This window comes from Aquarana catesbeiana, linkage group LG01 (genome assembly GCF_042186555.1).
Source record: "Aquarana catesbeiana isolate 2022-GZ linkage group LG01, ASM4218655v1, whole genome shotgun sequence".
Taxonomy (NCBI): Eukaryota; Metazoa; Chordata; class Amphibia; order Anura; family Ranidae; genus Aquarana; species Aquarana catesbeiana.
The window spans coordinates 41,466,968-41,485,611 of record NC_133324.1 but is presented as its reverse complement, the minus strand read 5'-3'; the positions used below and the strand labels follow the sequence as shown (position 1 = coordinate 41,485,611).

General features: G+C 40.4%; 1 protein-coding gene across 1 annotated transcript in view; it reads left to right on the top strand.

Annotated features, from left to right (window-relative positions):
• The window catches only part of LOC141141074 (vomeronasal type-2 receptor 26-like), a 138,619-nt gene extending 124,198 nt beyond the window's left edge, over positions 1-14,421 (top strand). Inside the window, exon 6 of the mRNA XM_073628807.1 lies at positions 13,520-14,421. Within this exon, the coding sequence (XP_073484908.1) occupies positions 13,520-14,421 (902 nt within the window). The remainder of the gene's footprint in view (positions 1-13,519) is intronic.
• Positions 14,422-18,644: the final 4,223 nt, after the last annotated feature.

Genomic DNA, 18,644 nt, shown 5'->3' with positions numbered 1-18,644 from the left:
AATATTCATACTAGACCCAAAGGGCCTGGTAATGGACTGGGGGGGGGGGTCCCATGCTCTTTTTTTCAATGAGTTTTATCTATGTTGCCGATACCCAACAATTCATTACAGCCGCAATCAGTTTTAGATTTCAATTTTTCCTTTAGAAATGTCATTTTGCTGTGGTACTGTTCTAAACATGGGAAAAATGTGGCACTTTACAGGTAAGGATGAGCTGAACACCCCCCCCCCCCCGGTTCGGTTCGCACCAGAACATGAGAACAGGCAAAAAATTTGTTCGAACACGCAAACACCATTAAAGTCACGAACATGAATAATCAAAAGTGCTCATAAAAAGTATTTGGGGACCTGAGTCCTGCACCAGGGGACATGTATCAATGCAAAAAATAGTTTCAAAAACGGCCGTTTTTTCGGGAGCAGTGATTTTAATAATGCTTAAAGTGAAACAATAAAAGTGAAATATTCCTTTATATTTCATACCTGGGGGATGTCTATAGTATGCCTGTAAAGTGGCGCATGTTTCCCATGTTTAGAACAGTCCCTGCACAAAATGACATTTATAAAGGAAAAAAAGTCATTTAAAAGTACTCGCAGCTATAATGAATTGTCGGCCCTGGCAATACAGATGAAAGAAGTCATTGAAAAAAATGGCATGGAATCCCCCAGTCCATTACCAGTCCCTTTGGGTCTGGTATGAATATTAAGGGGAACCCTGGACCAAGATTAAAAAAAAAAAATTGCATAGGGTCCCCCCAAATTCCATACCAGACCTGAAGGGTCTGGTGTGGAATTTGGGGGGACCCTCATGCATTTTTTTTTTTTTAAATGACTTTTTTTCCTTTTTAGAAATGTCATTTTGTGCAGGGACTGTTCTAAACACGGCAAACATGCAACACTTTACAGGCATACTATAGACACTCCCCAGGCACGAAATGTAAAGGAATGTTTCACTTTTATTGTTTCACTTTAAGCATTATTAAAATCACTGCTCCTGAAAAAATGTCCGTTTTTAAAACTTTTTTTTGCATTGATAAATGTCCCCTGGGGCAGGACCCAGGTCCCCAAACACTTTTTATGACAATACCATGCATATAAGCCTTTAAAATTAGCATTTTTGATTTCTCCCATAGACTTTTAAAAGGTGTTCCGTGGCTTTTGAATTTGCCGTGAACACCCCAAATTGTTCGCTATTTGGCGAACAGGTAAACACCCAATGTTTGAGTCGAACTTACATTCGACTCAAACATTCGGCTCATCCCTATTTACAGGCATACTATAGACACCCCCAGGCATGATATTTAAAGGAATATTTCATTTTTATTGTTTCACTTTAAGCATTAAAAAAATCACTGCTCCCTAAAAAACTGCATTTTTTTTTTAAAATTGCATTGATACACATCCCCTGGGGCAGGACCCAGGTCCCCAAATACTTTTTATAACAATAAATTGCATATAAGCCTTTAAAATGAGCACTTTTGATTATTCATGTTCGTGTCCCATAGACTTTAACGGTGTTCGTGTGTTCTGCCAAATTTTTAGGCTGTTCACATGTTCTGCTGCAAAGTTAATGTCCTTTTTTTTCCCTCAAATAGAGCTTTCGTTTGGTGGTATTTGAACACCTCTGCAGTTTTTATTTTTTGCCTATAAACAAAGAGCGACAATTTTAAAAAAAACAACATTTTTTGCTATAATACATATCCAAAAATAAATAAATATATATATATATATATATATATATATATATATATATATATATATATATATATATATATATATATATATATAAAACATTTATTCATTAGCTTAGACTGATATATATTCTTCTACATATTTTTGGTAAAAAAATTGCAATAGGCGTATATTGATTGGTTTGCACAAAAGTTATTGTGTCTATAAACTATGGGATAGATTTAGGGACTTTATTTTATTGTTTTTTTTTTTACTAGTAATGGTGGTGATCTGGTGGGACTGCAACATTGCGGTGGACAAATTTGACCCGGAATAACACTTTTTGGGGACTAGTGACATTATTACATTGATCAGTGCACTGATCAATGTATAAACGACACTGGCAAGTAAGGGGTTAACACTAGGGGGCAATCAAGGGTTTAACTGAGTTCCCTCAGTGTGTTCTAACTGTAGGGGGGTTGGGCTCACGGACATGACAGAGATCACTTTCCACAATCACTGGAAACAGAAGATCTCTGACATGTCCCCTGTCAGAACGGAGTTCCGCCTTGATTACAAAGGCAGATCCCCCTTCTGCCTCTGTACTAGGCGATCGTGGGTCTCCGGCTGACTTTTACAACACCTATGTGAATTAGATGCGGCTTACAATGCATCCAATCCACAGGACATTTTAAACTAGGTTCATTTGACTGAGGCTGGTTCACATATGTGCGTTGCATTTGCACTGCGCATTGCACAAAAAACGTGTGTGATTTCTGGTCATTGCAGTGCGAATTACAAGCCCATGATCTTCTATGGGCACGCATCTGATTCGCAGCTGTGTTGCGGTGTGAACATAAATGATCTCCCCTCCTCCTACACCTCCCCCTCTTCCAGTTCCTCCCCTGTCTGTTTTGGTCTGCTGACCGGAGCAAGCATGGCAAAAAGGGGTAGAAAAGTTGCATCAAAGGCCAAGGAATCCGTGGATTGTGAGGAGCTGGTCAGACTTGTGAGGGAGAAACCGATGATTTATGACACCCGGCATCCTAAATATAAGGACAACGTTGTAAAAAAACGTGCATGGCTGGAAATTGCCAGAATCATCTTGCCAGAGTGGAGCATGTGCTCATCCCAAGTTCAGGCTGCCAAATGTAAGTTTTTTATTCCCTTTCACTACCTGTAGATGCTGTCCTATTGTTTAGTTATGTTGTCCATTTTTATTCTAATATTAGAAAAAACAACAGCGTGTGTTTGCCCACAAATCCATACCAGGCCACATGCCCTCAACACTGTGCACATAACGGCGTCAGACAGCGATGGAGGAGTCCCCAAATTAATTACTAAGCTAAGATTCGCTTAGGCTAGCAAAAGAATATACAATGTAAATATGAACAACGTTATTTTTATTTAAATAAACAAAAATTAAGAAAAAAAAACATTATTTGTTACAGCACACTTTTCACTTTGTCAAGGCCCTGATAATATAATGCAAACCAATACACACTTTTTATGATTAGATAGAATTCATCTGCCAAGGCACCTCCCCAGCTGGTGACATAAAGAAGTTTTGGAATTCACCACGAATATGTGTACCACTAGTGGTGCCCCTAGTAACATTCCACTGTGCCGCCTCCATGTTATGGCTCAGGGAATCCTCAAATAGATATCTGTCACGTTCACGCACATAGTTGTGCAGTGCACAGGCTGCTTTAACAGCACTGATAGCATGGTCAATACTGAGATTTATTGATGTATGCATGAATCTCCACTTATTGCATAGTATACCAAATGCACATTCAACTACTCGTTGTGCCCTAGTGAGCCTATAATTGAACACTCTTTTTTCTGTTATCAGAGAGCGACTAGAAAAAGGCCTGAGCAGGTGCTCTGCAAGTGCAAATGCTTCATCTCCTACAAATACATGTGGGAGGGAAGGATGTTGTTCCGGGAAGGGGGGAATGATTGGGCAAGTCTAGTGTATTCTCACGCAGCATGCGGCCAAATGAGGAATGTGAAAATACACTAGAATCCGAGCTGCTGCCATAAGAACCCACATCAATATAAATAAATTTATAATTTGCGTCTGCCACTGCCATTAATATCAACGAAAAATATTTCTTATAATTAAAATATTGGCTCCCACTAGCTGGAGGCTTGAGGATGCGGATGTGCTTCCCATCAATGGCTCCCAGACAGTTGGGGAAGTTGCAACGCTGCCAGAATAGCTCCGCTACCTTCAACCATTCATGTTTGTTTGGCTTCTTCATAACCAAATCCTTCAGTTCTTCCCATATGACTAGGCAGGTTTGATTAACAATGCCACTAATAGTTGATTTCCGAACCTTAAATTCAAAGTGCAAACTTCCAAAAGAATTTCCTGTTGCTAGGTACCTAAAAGCAGACATAAATAAAATCAATTTTATGTTTTTGTTTTTCATAGCATTACTTACAGACAAGGTGGCGCAGCATGCGTGATGCTTACCGCAAATATATACACCATCTCAAAGAAGCAAGGAGTGGCTCGGGGGCAGTGCCTAGGGTACCCTATATGTTTACCAAGGACTTAGATTTTCTGCAACCCATTGTGGAGATGAGGGAGTAAGTTTTCATCTATATCATCTATGTATCTTGCAAACCTCTTAACTTTGATTATGCCTAGTTAAGTTACAGTCTTTTTTTTCAAAACAGGACAGAAGCTAGTTGGGAGGAACAAGATGTTATGGATGACCAACTGGAGGCACAACCGGAGGCCCAAGCCCAGATTAGTTTGGAAGAAGGCACAGAGTATTTGTCACAAATCCAAAGCTCCTCGAATCTGTGGGAAACCAACCCAGATGAACAATCTGCAGTGGCAGAGGCTATCCCTGGGCCCTCCTCTGCTCCTGCAGACATTGTTCTGCCAGCCAAAGTGCCACGGAGGCGACCACCTCTATCGCAACCTGACATAAATGAGCTCCTACTTGAAATGTTGAAAAACATGTCTGAAAAGGTGGATGCTTTTTTATGTCCGGATACTATACTGGCGCTCAGTTTTGTCCCTCTAATAAAGAAAGTCAAACCTGAGCGCTACTTCAAAATGCGAAGCACTATCGAACAAGTGCTGCACTCCTTCTCAGAGCCAGGTGAGGAAGCTTCATTTCAAGTGCCATATGTGCCACCACCAAGGCCTCCCCTTAACTACCCCAGATACATCCACTACCCAGAACAACACCAACCTTACCCCTATAATCCCCCATCCTATCCTTCTAGCTTTGAAAAGGCAACCTCCATATATGAAGTTACACACAGTAACATTCCCTATCCCATCCCATCCCCAATTCCTTCAATCAGGCCTCCCCCAAAATCCTGGTATGTATGTGACAAGTCAACATGGCATGGCTAGGCCTGATCCTAGCACTGCCCGTGATGACCAGGCTTCCGCCAGTCACTACTCCAATGAGGCCCCTTTTAAAAAAACATATCACAATCTGTGATTTATGAGGTCTGTCCAAGGTTGAGGACCAAGAGGACACCTTTTTTTAAAAATATGTTCAAGAGGCCTACTTGAGAGACATGTATATTTTTTGTTTTTGTTGAATGTTAATTTATGTTGGCTACATGTGCCAATTTTTTTTTTTTTTTGAGTATACTTGAATAAATAACTATTATGCCAACATTTGTCGGGTTATATATTTAGAATGACACATGTTTGAAGAGTTCAAAATTAAAATATTGCATTCTCCTACATTCACATGACAAAGGACATCAGTGGTGAAAAGTACCTTAATGTGATCAGTAATCTTTCAGCAGGCTGGATACTTGGTCTGTAGCACGTGTTCTGACGCTCCAAGCGAGGGGAGATTAATCCAAGTAATTCATCATAACTAATTCAAAAATGAGTCTTTTATTAGATTTGTGTATGAAACAAATTTTGACATACACTTTTCTAAATAATAAGGTAAGTGTTTAAGAACATTATTATCTGTAAGAAGGCCTGCATCCTTAATCAAAATAAAAATGTATGTTGAAGAAGTGGCATAACAAATAAGATATAACGTCATTTGCAGTTGTGTCATCATTTGGACATGTATTTAGCCACTGGCAGCTGAATTTAACAATAACAATTGTCTGGTCCCAGACTGGACAACAAAATGTTGTGGGATCCCCCACACAAAGCACCTTGTCCTCATCAACTTGGGGGCAAGGTGTTTTTTTGGGGGGGGGTACAAAACACACTACACATGTTAAGGGCATATGGCCTGGTTTGGTCCAGGAAGGGGGTGCTCACTCCCCCCCTTTTCATGGCCTTTTAGGCTGCATGCTCTGATAATGTTCTGGTATGGATTTGGGGGGGGGGGGGCGGAAACACCACGCTTTTTAAAATTATAACACTGACATATAGTCACACACATAGGTTAGACTTGATGGACTTGTGTCTTTTTCAAACCTCCCCTACTATGGAAATATGTTTTTAAAATTATTGTTTGGCAAATAAATTACTCACCTAGTTATTGACATGCGCGTGGAGGTCTTCATACAGGATCATGAACTGGCCTCTATCATCCCTATTTGCTAGTATGGGATGAACCCAGTATCTTCTTCTCCTCCTCCTTCTCCTCTTCTCTACTTCCAGCAAGATTGCTGCTGTTACAGCAACAACTGTTGGCATCATCATGGGCAGAGCAGCACACATTTTGCTAACAAAATAACCCACACAATACAGACTCCTGGACAACCAGGAAGTGTCCAGAAAAATCAAGCTTTTTATAAGCAGCCTCACAAATAGATAACAAGTGATTGGCCTGCTCTAAATTCGCATCTATAATTAGACACTTCCGAATTTGAAGCTGATCCGCAGCTAAAACGCTGACGAACCGCTGAACAACTGATTTTTCTCTGAGCAGTGAAACCGGAGCTTCAATTCGCACCGCACATGTGTGAAACCGGGCTTAGTCTGCCCGAACCGCGGGCACACTCCCGCAGCATGCTGCAGGAGCAAGAGCGGGAAGCCTGAAACTGCACCTGCATGAGCCGCCGTACAGGTAGAGCGATGCGCGCAGGACAGCCGTCTGTTATGCGGCGGCTGGTCGGCAAGTGGTTAAACAGAACCTAGAAGCTGATTTTTTTGCGGAGCTGCACATGATACTGTTTTAGTAAATAAGAAAATGAGAAAACATATGGGACTTTACAGGTACAAACAAGTGTCACTGCTAAAATTGTATTATCAGATCATAATAAAACCCTGTAAAAAGACTGATGTATGTTAATGTTCTATATTCTATGATACCTCCATGTATACCCTATTATTCAAAAACAATGACCATTGCTATAATCTGTACAATACTTTTTTACCTCAATATATAATATCACTGCATGGATCAATGAAGGAAATACAATAAATTCTCAACATGTTTTATGAACCAAGAATCTACTTCTTCGTGAGAGCACAGTATTTGTACAATCATACAATACATTAATAGAAAAAAAAACATGAAGATGAAAAACATTCATTTAATATGATGGAAAAGTTTACATGTATAACCTTGTAAGCCACAGCAATATAATAAAATCATTAACACCACTCCTATGTGCAAAATTCCAACTGTTTGGATGGGGGCTATGGAAGATACATGAGATAGTCCACTCCACTCCACATTAAATCTGTGGGTATTATAGTAATGATAAATTGAATCTGTTAATAACAAGATAAACTAGTAACCTAAAGTTATAGTGAACTTCCCAAAGATATCTACCTAAATTAAAGAAAGGGGTAAATCCTCAGTTACAATATATCCTCTAGAGATCGCATTATTCAGTTTAAAGTGATTGTAAAGGTAAATTAAAAAAAAAATAACAAACATATCATATTTACCTCCACTGTGCAGCTTGTTTTGCACAGAGTGGTCCTGAACCTACTCTTCTGGGGTCCCCCGTGGCTCTCGCAGCTCCTTCCCACCTCTGATAACCCCTTCGGAAAAGCTCTTCCTGAGGGGGTTACCTTGGGGGCGAGCTCTAGAGTCCAGCATTCGGCATCCATAGAGGCAGAATGCAGGACTTGGCCCCTCCCCTGGCGCTCACGTCATTGAATTTGATTGAAAGCAGCAGGAGCCAATGGCTGTGCTGCTAAGAATCTATCCAATCAAGAGCCGGGAACCCCGGGCAGAGAGACAGCGCGTCCCGTCGGGTCAAGTTCAAGGGTTCAGGTAAGTAAAACAGGGGGCTGGGGGGCGGTCACTGACAGGTGTCATTGCAGCCTTGTCAGTGCAGCCTTGCCCCAGTGTTCATTGCAGCCTTGTCAGTGGAGCCTTGCCCCAGTGCAGCCTTGCTCCCAGTGTCCAGTGCAGCCTTGCCCCCAGTGTCCAGTGCAGCCTTGCCCCCAGTATCCAGTGCAGCCTTGGATGGATTTAAAATTGCCTCCAAGATCGCAGGGACTGGGCGGAGCGGAGCTAAAATATATAATGTAGCAGCGCTCAGTCCATGTGTATAAAGGGATAATGTACAAATATATAAACACACATATGTGTGTATAATCGATCAATGAGAAATCACTTAGTTAGGGTAAACAGACAAGTGGAAACAATGTCCAGTAAAAATAGTCCACTGCTATGTTAAAGGAACAAAATAAAGTCTATAATTATAGTTCATCAATGTAGTTAATAGATGTGGGAGTCAAATGGATCTCTATGCATCCAATACCCAGGGCAGCTTCCTGTTGAGTGAAGTCAGCTCTCCATAACAGACATAAAAAAATCAAAAAGAAAGCGCCTCTTGAGTATCAGAATTTATTGTAGTATAAAATTTGCATCAAAACACTTACATATAAACTGGTGAATGTAGACTTCCAAAAAGAACTATTCCCGTTGTCATCAACCATCCAGGTGTGTGTTTGAAAGGATAGAAGCCGGGCGGATGGCCGCGGACCTCCGCTCGGAGACGTCGGCTGTTGTGCGGTAGGCAGGGGGACACTTCCGCGTTCCAACAGGGTCACGTGGTCGGTGACGTCAATCGGGCAGTTCTAGTAGCTGGGATCCACTACGCGTTTCTGAGCATGCGCGAAGCTCACAACGGGCATGCGCGCTCCTTTCTCAAGTGTACTAGGGTCAGAAAACAAGGAAGCTAAATAGCTCTATGTGAGGGACAAGCGATTACTTTGACCAATCAGGGAAATGGGGCGTATATGTAAAGAGAACTGGATAACGATAGGAGGGATGAGTTCTTGGTGGAAAACATAATAAATTACTTCTACAAATATAATGAAACTCATAAAGATAAATTGTATGAATGATAATAATAATGGCGAATAGATGAGAAAAATATTAATAATGATGGGTAGATGAAAAATAATTAATGAAAAAAAAAAAAATTTTATATAGAAAATAATAGTAAAATAAAATTGAAAATAATAATAATAATAATATGAAAATATAAGAGAAATAAAATACCAAAGGAAACTACATAATAATGAATGGTGACTGGGAAGTTCAGTATGCGATTATATCTATCGCTAATATAACAAATGCTATAATTGGATGTAAGACAATAATTTATCTCAAAGGATAGAGTAAAAGACTAGGGATATGAAAGATATATATATATATATATGTATAGTGTACATATAAAAACACACATACATACATATATACTAATAAAAGCAATTATAAAAACAGATAAAAATATATTGCAGGGACTGGGCGGAGCCGAGATACACATAGCCGAGTGTAATCGGCTCTTCTCGGCTCCGCTCACAGTCACGCCCAGTCCCGCCCTATGATGGACATAACACAGGTCCAATGGCGGGACTGAGCATGACTGTGAGCAGAGCTGAGAAGAGCCGAGTACATTCGGCTTTGTATATCTCGGCGCGGCGATCGCTCCGCTACGCTCACAATCAGCGGGGGATCAGCGTATAACATGCACCCATGATTTTCCCCTGATTTTAAGGGGGAAAAAGTGCGTGTTATACGCCGATAAATACGGTAATTAACAACTCTCTACCACTATATAAACTTACATTTGAGACCCGCAAGAGAGCTAAAACATTCCAAACAATTTGGGCAAATGAATAGCAGCCCTCTGACTCTTACTCAAGGGTCAACCTGTTAACTTTATTTCTCTTTGGTTGTAATAACCACCTTATTCAGTTTTCTTTATGTCTGTATGTAAGTTTGTCTTTATGATCAATAAAAATATCTTTAAAAAAAATTAAATTAAAGAAAGGGGAGGTATATGCAGTTAACCTTTATCAGTTCTATGCAGACTCCTCTTGTTGGTGGACAATTGGGCAGTCTCAGGAGAATACCATTTGGCCCAGTAATTCTCAACATTTAGCAGACACGGCACCCTTGTTTAAAAGTATGCAAAATCCCAAGGCACCCCAATCTAATATGTAAAAAATGCATATGTTGCTTATCAATGGGGAACCTGAGCCTGTGATATTGCAGTCACTCACCTTGATTAATTAATTTCACATCAAAAGGCCCTCTTCACATCAGATCTCCCCCATCACGTCACAGGCACCCCTATACATCAGAGTCTTCCCTATGTGTCAAAACCCCCATTATATACCAGATTCCCCCCATCAATGAGTCTTCTCATCACATCTGAGTCCACCCATCACAAAGCCCCCCAAATCACAGAGCTCCCCATCACACATTTCCCCCAGCACACAGTTCCTCCTAATCACACAGTCCCCTCTTCACATCAAAGCCCTCCAGCAGGGTGGTAGAAGGCGGGAAGTGGAGCAGGTCTGGAGGAGCCATTTTTGCGGGAAGGCTGGCTGCCAACATCATAGGAAATAACAACACCATACCTACTGCCCTAGAGCATTATTGGTTGTTATGGTGTAATGAAAATAACTGATTTACCCTACATAATCAACAAGGAGAACCAAACTCAGTACAGAAAAACACCAGTAAATGTTAATGTGAGACTCTGCAAGTAAAAACTAACTAACCTACACAAAACTGTCATGGGAAAGAAAGTCCCAGAATGTCCATGCTGAACAGGTGGATTATGGGATGTGTAGTTGCATCACCATTAGGTGGAACTGCTCTCTGTTGAGGGAAAAAATGACAGCTCCCTGTATCTGTGGAGGAGTGGAAGAGAAAACTTTTACAAAACTGCCTGGGAAGATCCAGGGCACTTGGCACCAGACCAGGGAAGGAATGTTGGGACAGAGTGCTGAGTCTGTTAACAGCTGTTTGCCAGCACAACCTATTCCATAGACACAGAGTGGAATCGCTAGTCTATCCTCAGCTGTTCCAGAAACATAGAGCAGAGTTGCTAGTCCAACCTCAGCTGTACCAGAGACATGGGAACCACCAGTCTATCCCCAGCATTCAAGGAACACAGAGCAGGATGGCCAGCCTATGCTCGGTGTCCCATAGACACAGAACCAGATCGCCAGTCTGCCCCAGCTGTTCCAGAAGGTCCAAGGTTCTCCGGAGTCATCACATTAATGTATGAGGGGCCCCTCCACTGTCTGTACCTACAACTGAGTTTGGTAAGAGGGTTGTTTACCCCCATCCTTGTACTTTATAGCAGACACTGACATTCCAGTTCATTATTGCCTTACCTATCACCTTTTGGGTGTCATCCATCCTATCCCGACCAAAGCTATTGTCTTAACACCCCAAGGCTGCACTTCTTCCTACAATACTACTCCTTTGCTAGTTTCTCCTCCCGCCCAGGGCCGTTTTTAAGGCAGGGCAAAAGGGGCAGCTGCCCTGGGCCCTGTCATTGTTGTGGGGCCCAAAGCAGCTGCCTCATACTTGCCAAGTATCCTGGTTTAAATTACCTCGTCCCTTGAGGTTTTAGTCCTGTGCTGTGTCCCAATATCTCAGTGTGAAGTGCTGCTACCAATGCTGCCCAGCTCTCCCCTATTGTTGTGTACAGATGACTCACCTGCAGACCCTGTGTTTACATGTAAATTACCGGCATTCATATGTAATTAGCGGCGGCCAGTGGCATTGATTTGTATATCATGCCCCCCTGAGGTCATATCCACAGTAATCTTTAGCAACCAATCAACAAGCAGAAATCATGTGCTGTAACCTCTAGCAACTAATCAGTGAGCCATAATGTGTGCTGTAATCTCTAGCAAGCAGTCAGTGAGCGGTAATGATATACTGTAACCTCTGGCAACCAATCGCAATGGCTGTCTGATCTTATTCAGTAAACTGATTTTGAGTCTAGCTGCTATTTATTGTATGTCTCAGAACAGGTGGAGAGTAAAACTGCATGGGGGGCCCCAAGAAAAGTTTTGCCCAGGGTCCAATCAATGTTAAAGACGGCCCTGCTCCCGCCCCAAACATATTGTAGCTCCCTGACTGATTTGAGTTTTTCTTTGAGTTAAACCCCTCCAGTTACCTCTTCTACAATTACTGACTTTAAACAGGTAAGGATCATTGAGCTCCACCAATTGTGCACCACCAAAAGGGCTCCAACCAAGCTGTCAGAAACGAAATTCTTTTCTCACTCATTCTCTGGGAATCTGGGAATATATATATATATAAATGAAAAAAATAAAATGTCTTCTTAAATGTAGACCAATATGTATTCTGCTACATATTTTTGATTAAAAAATCCCAATAAGCATATATTGATTGGTTTGCGCGTACATTAAAGCATCTAAAACAATAGTATACATACTGCAATTTTTTTTAAACTTGTAATACTAGTAATGGTGGTGATCAGCAACTTATGGCAGGACTTTGATAGTATGGCGGGCAGTCAGACACCATAGCTCCCAACTGTCCCTGATTTCGAGGGACTGTCCCTGATGTGGAGCAATGTCTCTCTGTCCCTCATTCCTCCTCATTTGTCCCTCATTTTGGTCTGATCTATATAGATGTATATAAAGTGCTCTTTTTATCTATCGAAAAGTGTTTTCCAGCACTAAACCTTTCATCTGATTTCTAAATTGCTGCATTTGTAAATTCCAAAAGCCAATATAAAGGAGTAGTAGTGGTAAAAAAAAAGCGCTAGTGGGTTTAACTAATCTTGTTTTTTTGTACAATTCTCTTTTAAGGCGGCGTGGCCAGGGGTGTGTCCTATGCCTGCATTATTTTCCTGATAAGTGTCCCTCATTCCCATCTCAAAAAATTGGGAGCTATGAGACACTTACTGACATTTTGTGGGAACCAGTAACACTATTACAGTGATCAGTGTCAAAGATATCCACCGACACTGTACTAATGACACTGGCTGGGAAGGGATTAACATATAGGGCAATCATAGGGTTAAATGTGTGCCTGCGTACAGAGCTTGGTACATTCACTGTGAGATGCTTTTACTAAAGGATGTGCCGTTTTTTATTCCCTGCTTTGCAGAGAAACAAAAACTGGCACATGCCCGCTGACAAGACAGAGCTCTGTATTGCTCACAGTCAGAGAGCTCTGTCCTGTCATCTTATTCGCCAATCAGCAGGTGCCAACAGTCATCCATTGGCCGGGACCCACTGATCAGCTTGTGCTGTGACTAATGACAGAATAGCCAGTGCGGCTGTCATGCGCTAGCACGGCTCTACTATCTAATAGCATTATCCAGTGCAGGAGAGCCACTGGGCCACCATACTCCTACATGAGGCGGTCAGCAAGCGGTTAAGCTGACCTGAGTGGTTGGTGGTAATATAACTACAGATTCAACTCAAGTTGGTGTCTTCTAACTCATTGTCAGGAGTGTGGCAGAGTGGTTAAATTGATAATATGAATAGTCCATACACCAGATTAGTCACAGGGGGATTATTCACTCAGTAGCTCCTTCAGGGGTGTGCTGCATATGTACAAATTACATCCCCACTGCTCCTCCAAAAATGACTGTTTAATTAATCAGAATAAAAATTAATCTGTGTTATATGTATTACTCTTGGCAGACAGTGAGAACTGTATGAATTGTCCAGAGGAAGAATGGCCCAATGAGAAGAAAGATCGGTGTATTCCAAAACACCTTGAATTCCTTTCCTACACTGATGGCATTTCTAAAGTATTCATAACAGTTTCTGCTGTACTCTGCATTGTGACTGTTTTAATAAAGGGGATTTTTATCTCCTATCTGAATACCCCGATTGTCAAAGCTAATAACCGAAATCTGAGTTTTGTTCTTCTTGTCTCCATTTTGTTGAGCTTCCTCTGTGTGTTCTTGTTCCTTGGCCAGCCACTGGATATAACCTGTATATTGCGTGTCATGACATTTGGAGTCATCTTCTCCATAGCTGTCTCCTCTCTTCTTGCTAAAACAATCATGATTTATATCGCTTTCAAAGCCACCAAACCTGGCAGCTACTGGAGGAAATGGCTTGGAAGCAAACTGGCCAATTCCATAGTATCAGTGTGTTCATCCATTCAAGTAATAATATGTATTACTTGGTTGTCCTCTTTTCACCCTTTTAAGGAAATGGACACTCACTCTTATCAGAACAAGATCATTATTCAGTGTAATGAAGGGTCCGTTATCGGGTTCTACTCTGTGTTGGGTTATATGGGGTTTCTGGCAGCTGTGAGTTTTGTTCTGGCTTTCATGGTGAGGACATTACCGGACAGTTTTAATGAGGCCAAATACATCACCTTCAGCATGCTGGTTTTCTGCAGTGTCTGGATTTCCATGATCCCGGCCTATCTGAGCACTAAAGGGAAATACATGGTGGCTGTGGAGATATTTGCCATATTGGCCTCAAGTGCTGGACTTCTAAGCTGTATATTTTTTCCAAAATGTTTCATTATCTTATTTAAACCTGAATTGAATACACAATCATGTTTACTTGATAGAAAAAATTGACATGAATAACTACTCTTAGGAATTTGTTTATAAATGTTTTTACACAAGATTCAAATAGCTTTCACCCAAGTCTAATGAATTTCAAATGTTATTAATCCTTGGTCAAAGTTGTGTAAATCTCGTGCAATTTTTTGTTTTTAAAGGTAGATGGAGATGAAGCCTGGGGCTGGAAGTGGGTGATGGTTTTCAAATTAATGTCATTGCTATGTTGGTGTATTCCCTGTAGGGCATTTTATCAGTAAGTAGGCAGCTTCTGCAAGCCAAGCATGTCCAAAATGATTTTTTTCAAGGTTAATTAGGTACTGATGGATTAGGCCCCATTCACACCTGAGTGTTTTGTAGCTTGAAGCCTGAAGCTACAAAACACTGGAGGGAAAGAATCAATTATTCTCTATGGAAATGGTTGACATCTCCACTCCAAAGCGCCTGAAGCCAGAAGCTCCAAAATGCCTGAAGCTCAAACAACTTCTGGAACTTTTTTTTAAGGCAGATTTGGGTGTTTTTCTTTTCTTTCTTTTCTTTTTTTGTACAAAATCGCAGCAAAAATGCGGTGAAAACCGTGGCAAAAATTTCGGCCATATTGCTGTAAAATCACGCTACATTCAGCATGAAAACAGTACGCTCAGGTGTGAATGGGGCCTTAATATGTTTGTGTTCACACTGCAACACAACTTAAATCATTAGTTATGACCGAGTCACCAGACTGTCAACCCTATATTTTGCTAAGCCTTGGTGAAGGGGCTGATGTTGGACTCCTAAAATGTGTTGGCTGTTTTACCCATTTAATATTTGAAATAAACCTCATATTGAACTTAAACTATTTAGTGTGGCACTTCAATATTCAGATTAAGATTTTTGAACAAACCCCCCAGCAACTTTTTGTCAAAGTTCTCCTCTCCTTACAAAACCTGCCTCTAAAATTTGCCCATACTAAACCCAAAGTGTCTTTTCGTAAAAAAAAATGAGATTTTTGAATGTTCAGTCCATGTTGTAATAGTAAATGGGGTCAAATAGATTTTTTACTGTAGCAATAAAAAAAAAAAAATCAAAGGAAAAAGATGGACATATTTTCTCCAAACAAACAAAATTCTAATAATGATTGTGGTTTCCGTTTTCATAGGAAAATGTTAAAAGCAAATGAAATGTTGGAGTATTTTTGAGTGACATTTGTCAAGTTTCTGATGGCAGTATCTAATGAAACAACAAGAATTTTTCTGCAAATATTTTCTGTATAGAAAACTATTTCTGTATAGCCAGCTTATGAACCAACAATGTAAAAGGAGCCAAGAGCTTCACCTGCTGGCTGCAATTGTAAGTGTGGGGAAAAATATTCTAAAAAAAAAGCATAAATAAAGTTAACAAATCAATATAAAACATTATACATTTCCTTTAACAGGCAAATCAATGGAAAGCTAAGGATATCCCTAGACTTGTCAAGTGGAAATGATCTTGTTTAGGGCTCTTCTAAACTTATTTTAGTTATAATATGGTGTAGTGGATAGCACTTTCACCTAGCAGTAAGAAGGGTCGCTGGTTCGAATCCCAACCACGACACTACCTGCCTGTAGTTTGCATGTTCTCCCTGTGCCTGCGTGGGTTTCCTCCGGGTACTTCGGTTTCCGGAAGTGCTCACACGACACAAAATAATTACTGACACAGACACATTTTTACTGGCATTTTAAAACATTAGCCTAAATGTCAGCATGTAAGCTACATATATTTAGCTAGTTGAATTTGCAATGTATTTGAGATATCACAAAAGACAAAACACATATTTTTACATGAAGATCAGGGTAAGATAACCCAGCAGTTTTGTCAGCTATCTCCAATTTGAGAGATTCACCTTCAATTTCAGTTCCATAACCACCACATAAAGTGAGGGGAAATTCCAGGTAGCCACCAAGATCACAAGAATTAGTGTCCCAATTTCTGAAGGTCCCCTCTATTCCTGTTGTGGATTTGATCTTACTTTTGTTGATAATGGTAAACAGCCCAAATAGAGGGTGAATCTTCCCAACCGGGGCACAGAGATATCAATAAACAACTGACATTTCAATTATCAGTTGCCACAGAGATAGTAATGTGAGTATTGTGGAAATAACAAGAAAGTGCCTTGCAGAAGTATTCAGTGGAGCAGGTGTCACCATGTGAAGGTTTCCCCTCACCACCCTTTACACTGACAACTGCAATTTTTGGGGAAATTGGTAAATTTCTGCTACTGTGATAATAGGAAAAACAGAAAAGGTTGCACCTCCCTAGCATGGTGATAGCTCTGCTTCCAAAAACTGAATCAAAATGAAGAAAAATTACCCTTTGTAGGCAGAAGATACAGAGATTAACACTTAGGGCTTGACTGGCCATAACCCCAATATTTTTACAACTCAAACTGTAATTTTCTGTATTTGAAACTATTTCATACAGTATGTTATCACAGTACAAACAAATTCTTCTTTTTTTTTTAATTGTCTGTTGTACAGTCACAAGGGGAAGGTATCAAATATGTACATGCTTGCAGTCAGTGGTTCTCCTACACCACCACCACCACCTCATCTTTGTCTTTATACAACTCACCAGCAGCAGAAGAAACACCCAGTGGTTTACATTTAAGCTTTGATAAATTATCATCCTTGTGGTCATACACTGTGATATCAACATTTTCATTTATTTTCTGAGTAATTCTTCCTAGGCTACTCTTCACTGGCAACATTGGAGTGAAAAGTTTGTTCCAAAGATTCATTTTCATTTACTTAACAGATGAGAACAAACATTCTACCTCAGCTGTCCCAGAAAGAAAATGAATAGTTTTTGCAAATTTTACCAGACATTTCAGATTGTCCTGGTGGATAATAAAGCATTGTGCTACCATGTGCCAATAAGAATCATATGTGTCACTCTCAGCAACATCACTGAAGTTTGTCACTTGTTATTCAATAAATTCGGTATGTACAGTGTCAAAATCAGATGGGGGAAATGCTTTGCATCCCCCCCCCCCCATTTTTATAATGTTCCCAGATTTAGCTGTTTGGAGGTTTTAGCAAAGACAACAGCTTAATGATTCTGTTTGCAATGGGCATCCAATTGTAATGGCAGTTACTGCTCTTGTGTAAATAGTTGTTACTTGGACTGTGACTGTTGAACAGCTGACAAATAATCTACTGTAGACAGATAGTTATCAAAGGTTTGGGGCAATGAAAGGCCAGAAAAGACACTGCATCCAAATTATATACAAAAGAGAAAAAAACACAGGACTTTTAAAGATGCCACAGTAAGGTAACTACAATTGCTTTAGATAAAATTAAACATATTTTATTTGTAACAATTAAAATTGCTAGAATTCTTTGTCATATCAATACACAATTCATACACCAATGCCGTCACTTCAGCTCTACATGTTTTGCCCCAATGGGTTTCTTCAGGAGACTCAATAGTGCTGCATGAAATTGATACTATAGATGAATAAGACATATAGAAATAATTACAAAATGCTGAATACAACACATTACATTTTTATCACAATTTTTTAAAATTTTGTACATATATTAACAGATAATAAAAAAAACAGTATCTCACAAAAGTGAGTACACCCCCCTCATTTTTTTAAAATATTTTATTCTATCTTTTCATGTGACAACACTGAAGAAATTACACTTTCCTACAATGTAAAGTAGTGAGTGTACAGCTTGTATAACAGTGTAAACTTGCTGTCCCCTCAAAATAACTCAACACACAGCCATTAATGTCTAAACCGCTGCCAACAAGAGTGAAAATGTCCAAATTGGGCCCAAAGTGTCACTATTTTGTGTGGCCATCATTATTTCCCAGCACTGCCTTAACCCACTTGGGCATATAATTCACCAGAGCTTCACAGGTTGCCACTGGAGTCCTGTTCACTCCTCCATGACGACATCACAAAGCTGGTGGATGTTAGAGACCTTGCGCTCCCCCACCTTCTGTTTGAGGATGCCCCACAGATGCTCAATAGGGTGATCTAAAAAAGGTGCTGGTGCATGTCTGGACCAATAAACACACCAAGGTGATCTAAAAAAACTTGCCACCGCCTTCATTTATAGCTGGCTATCGCAGTAAGCGGCTTTGGAGGGCTACAGACAGATGCAAACAAAGCCTTAGCCAATAGGGTTTAGGTCTGGAGACATGTTTGGCCAGTCCATAACCTTTATCCTCAGCTTCTTTAGCAAGGCAGTGGTCATCTTGGAGGTGTGTTT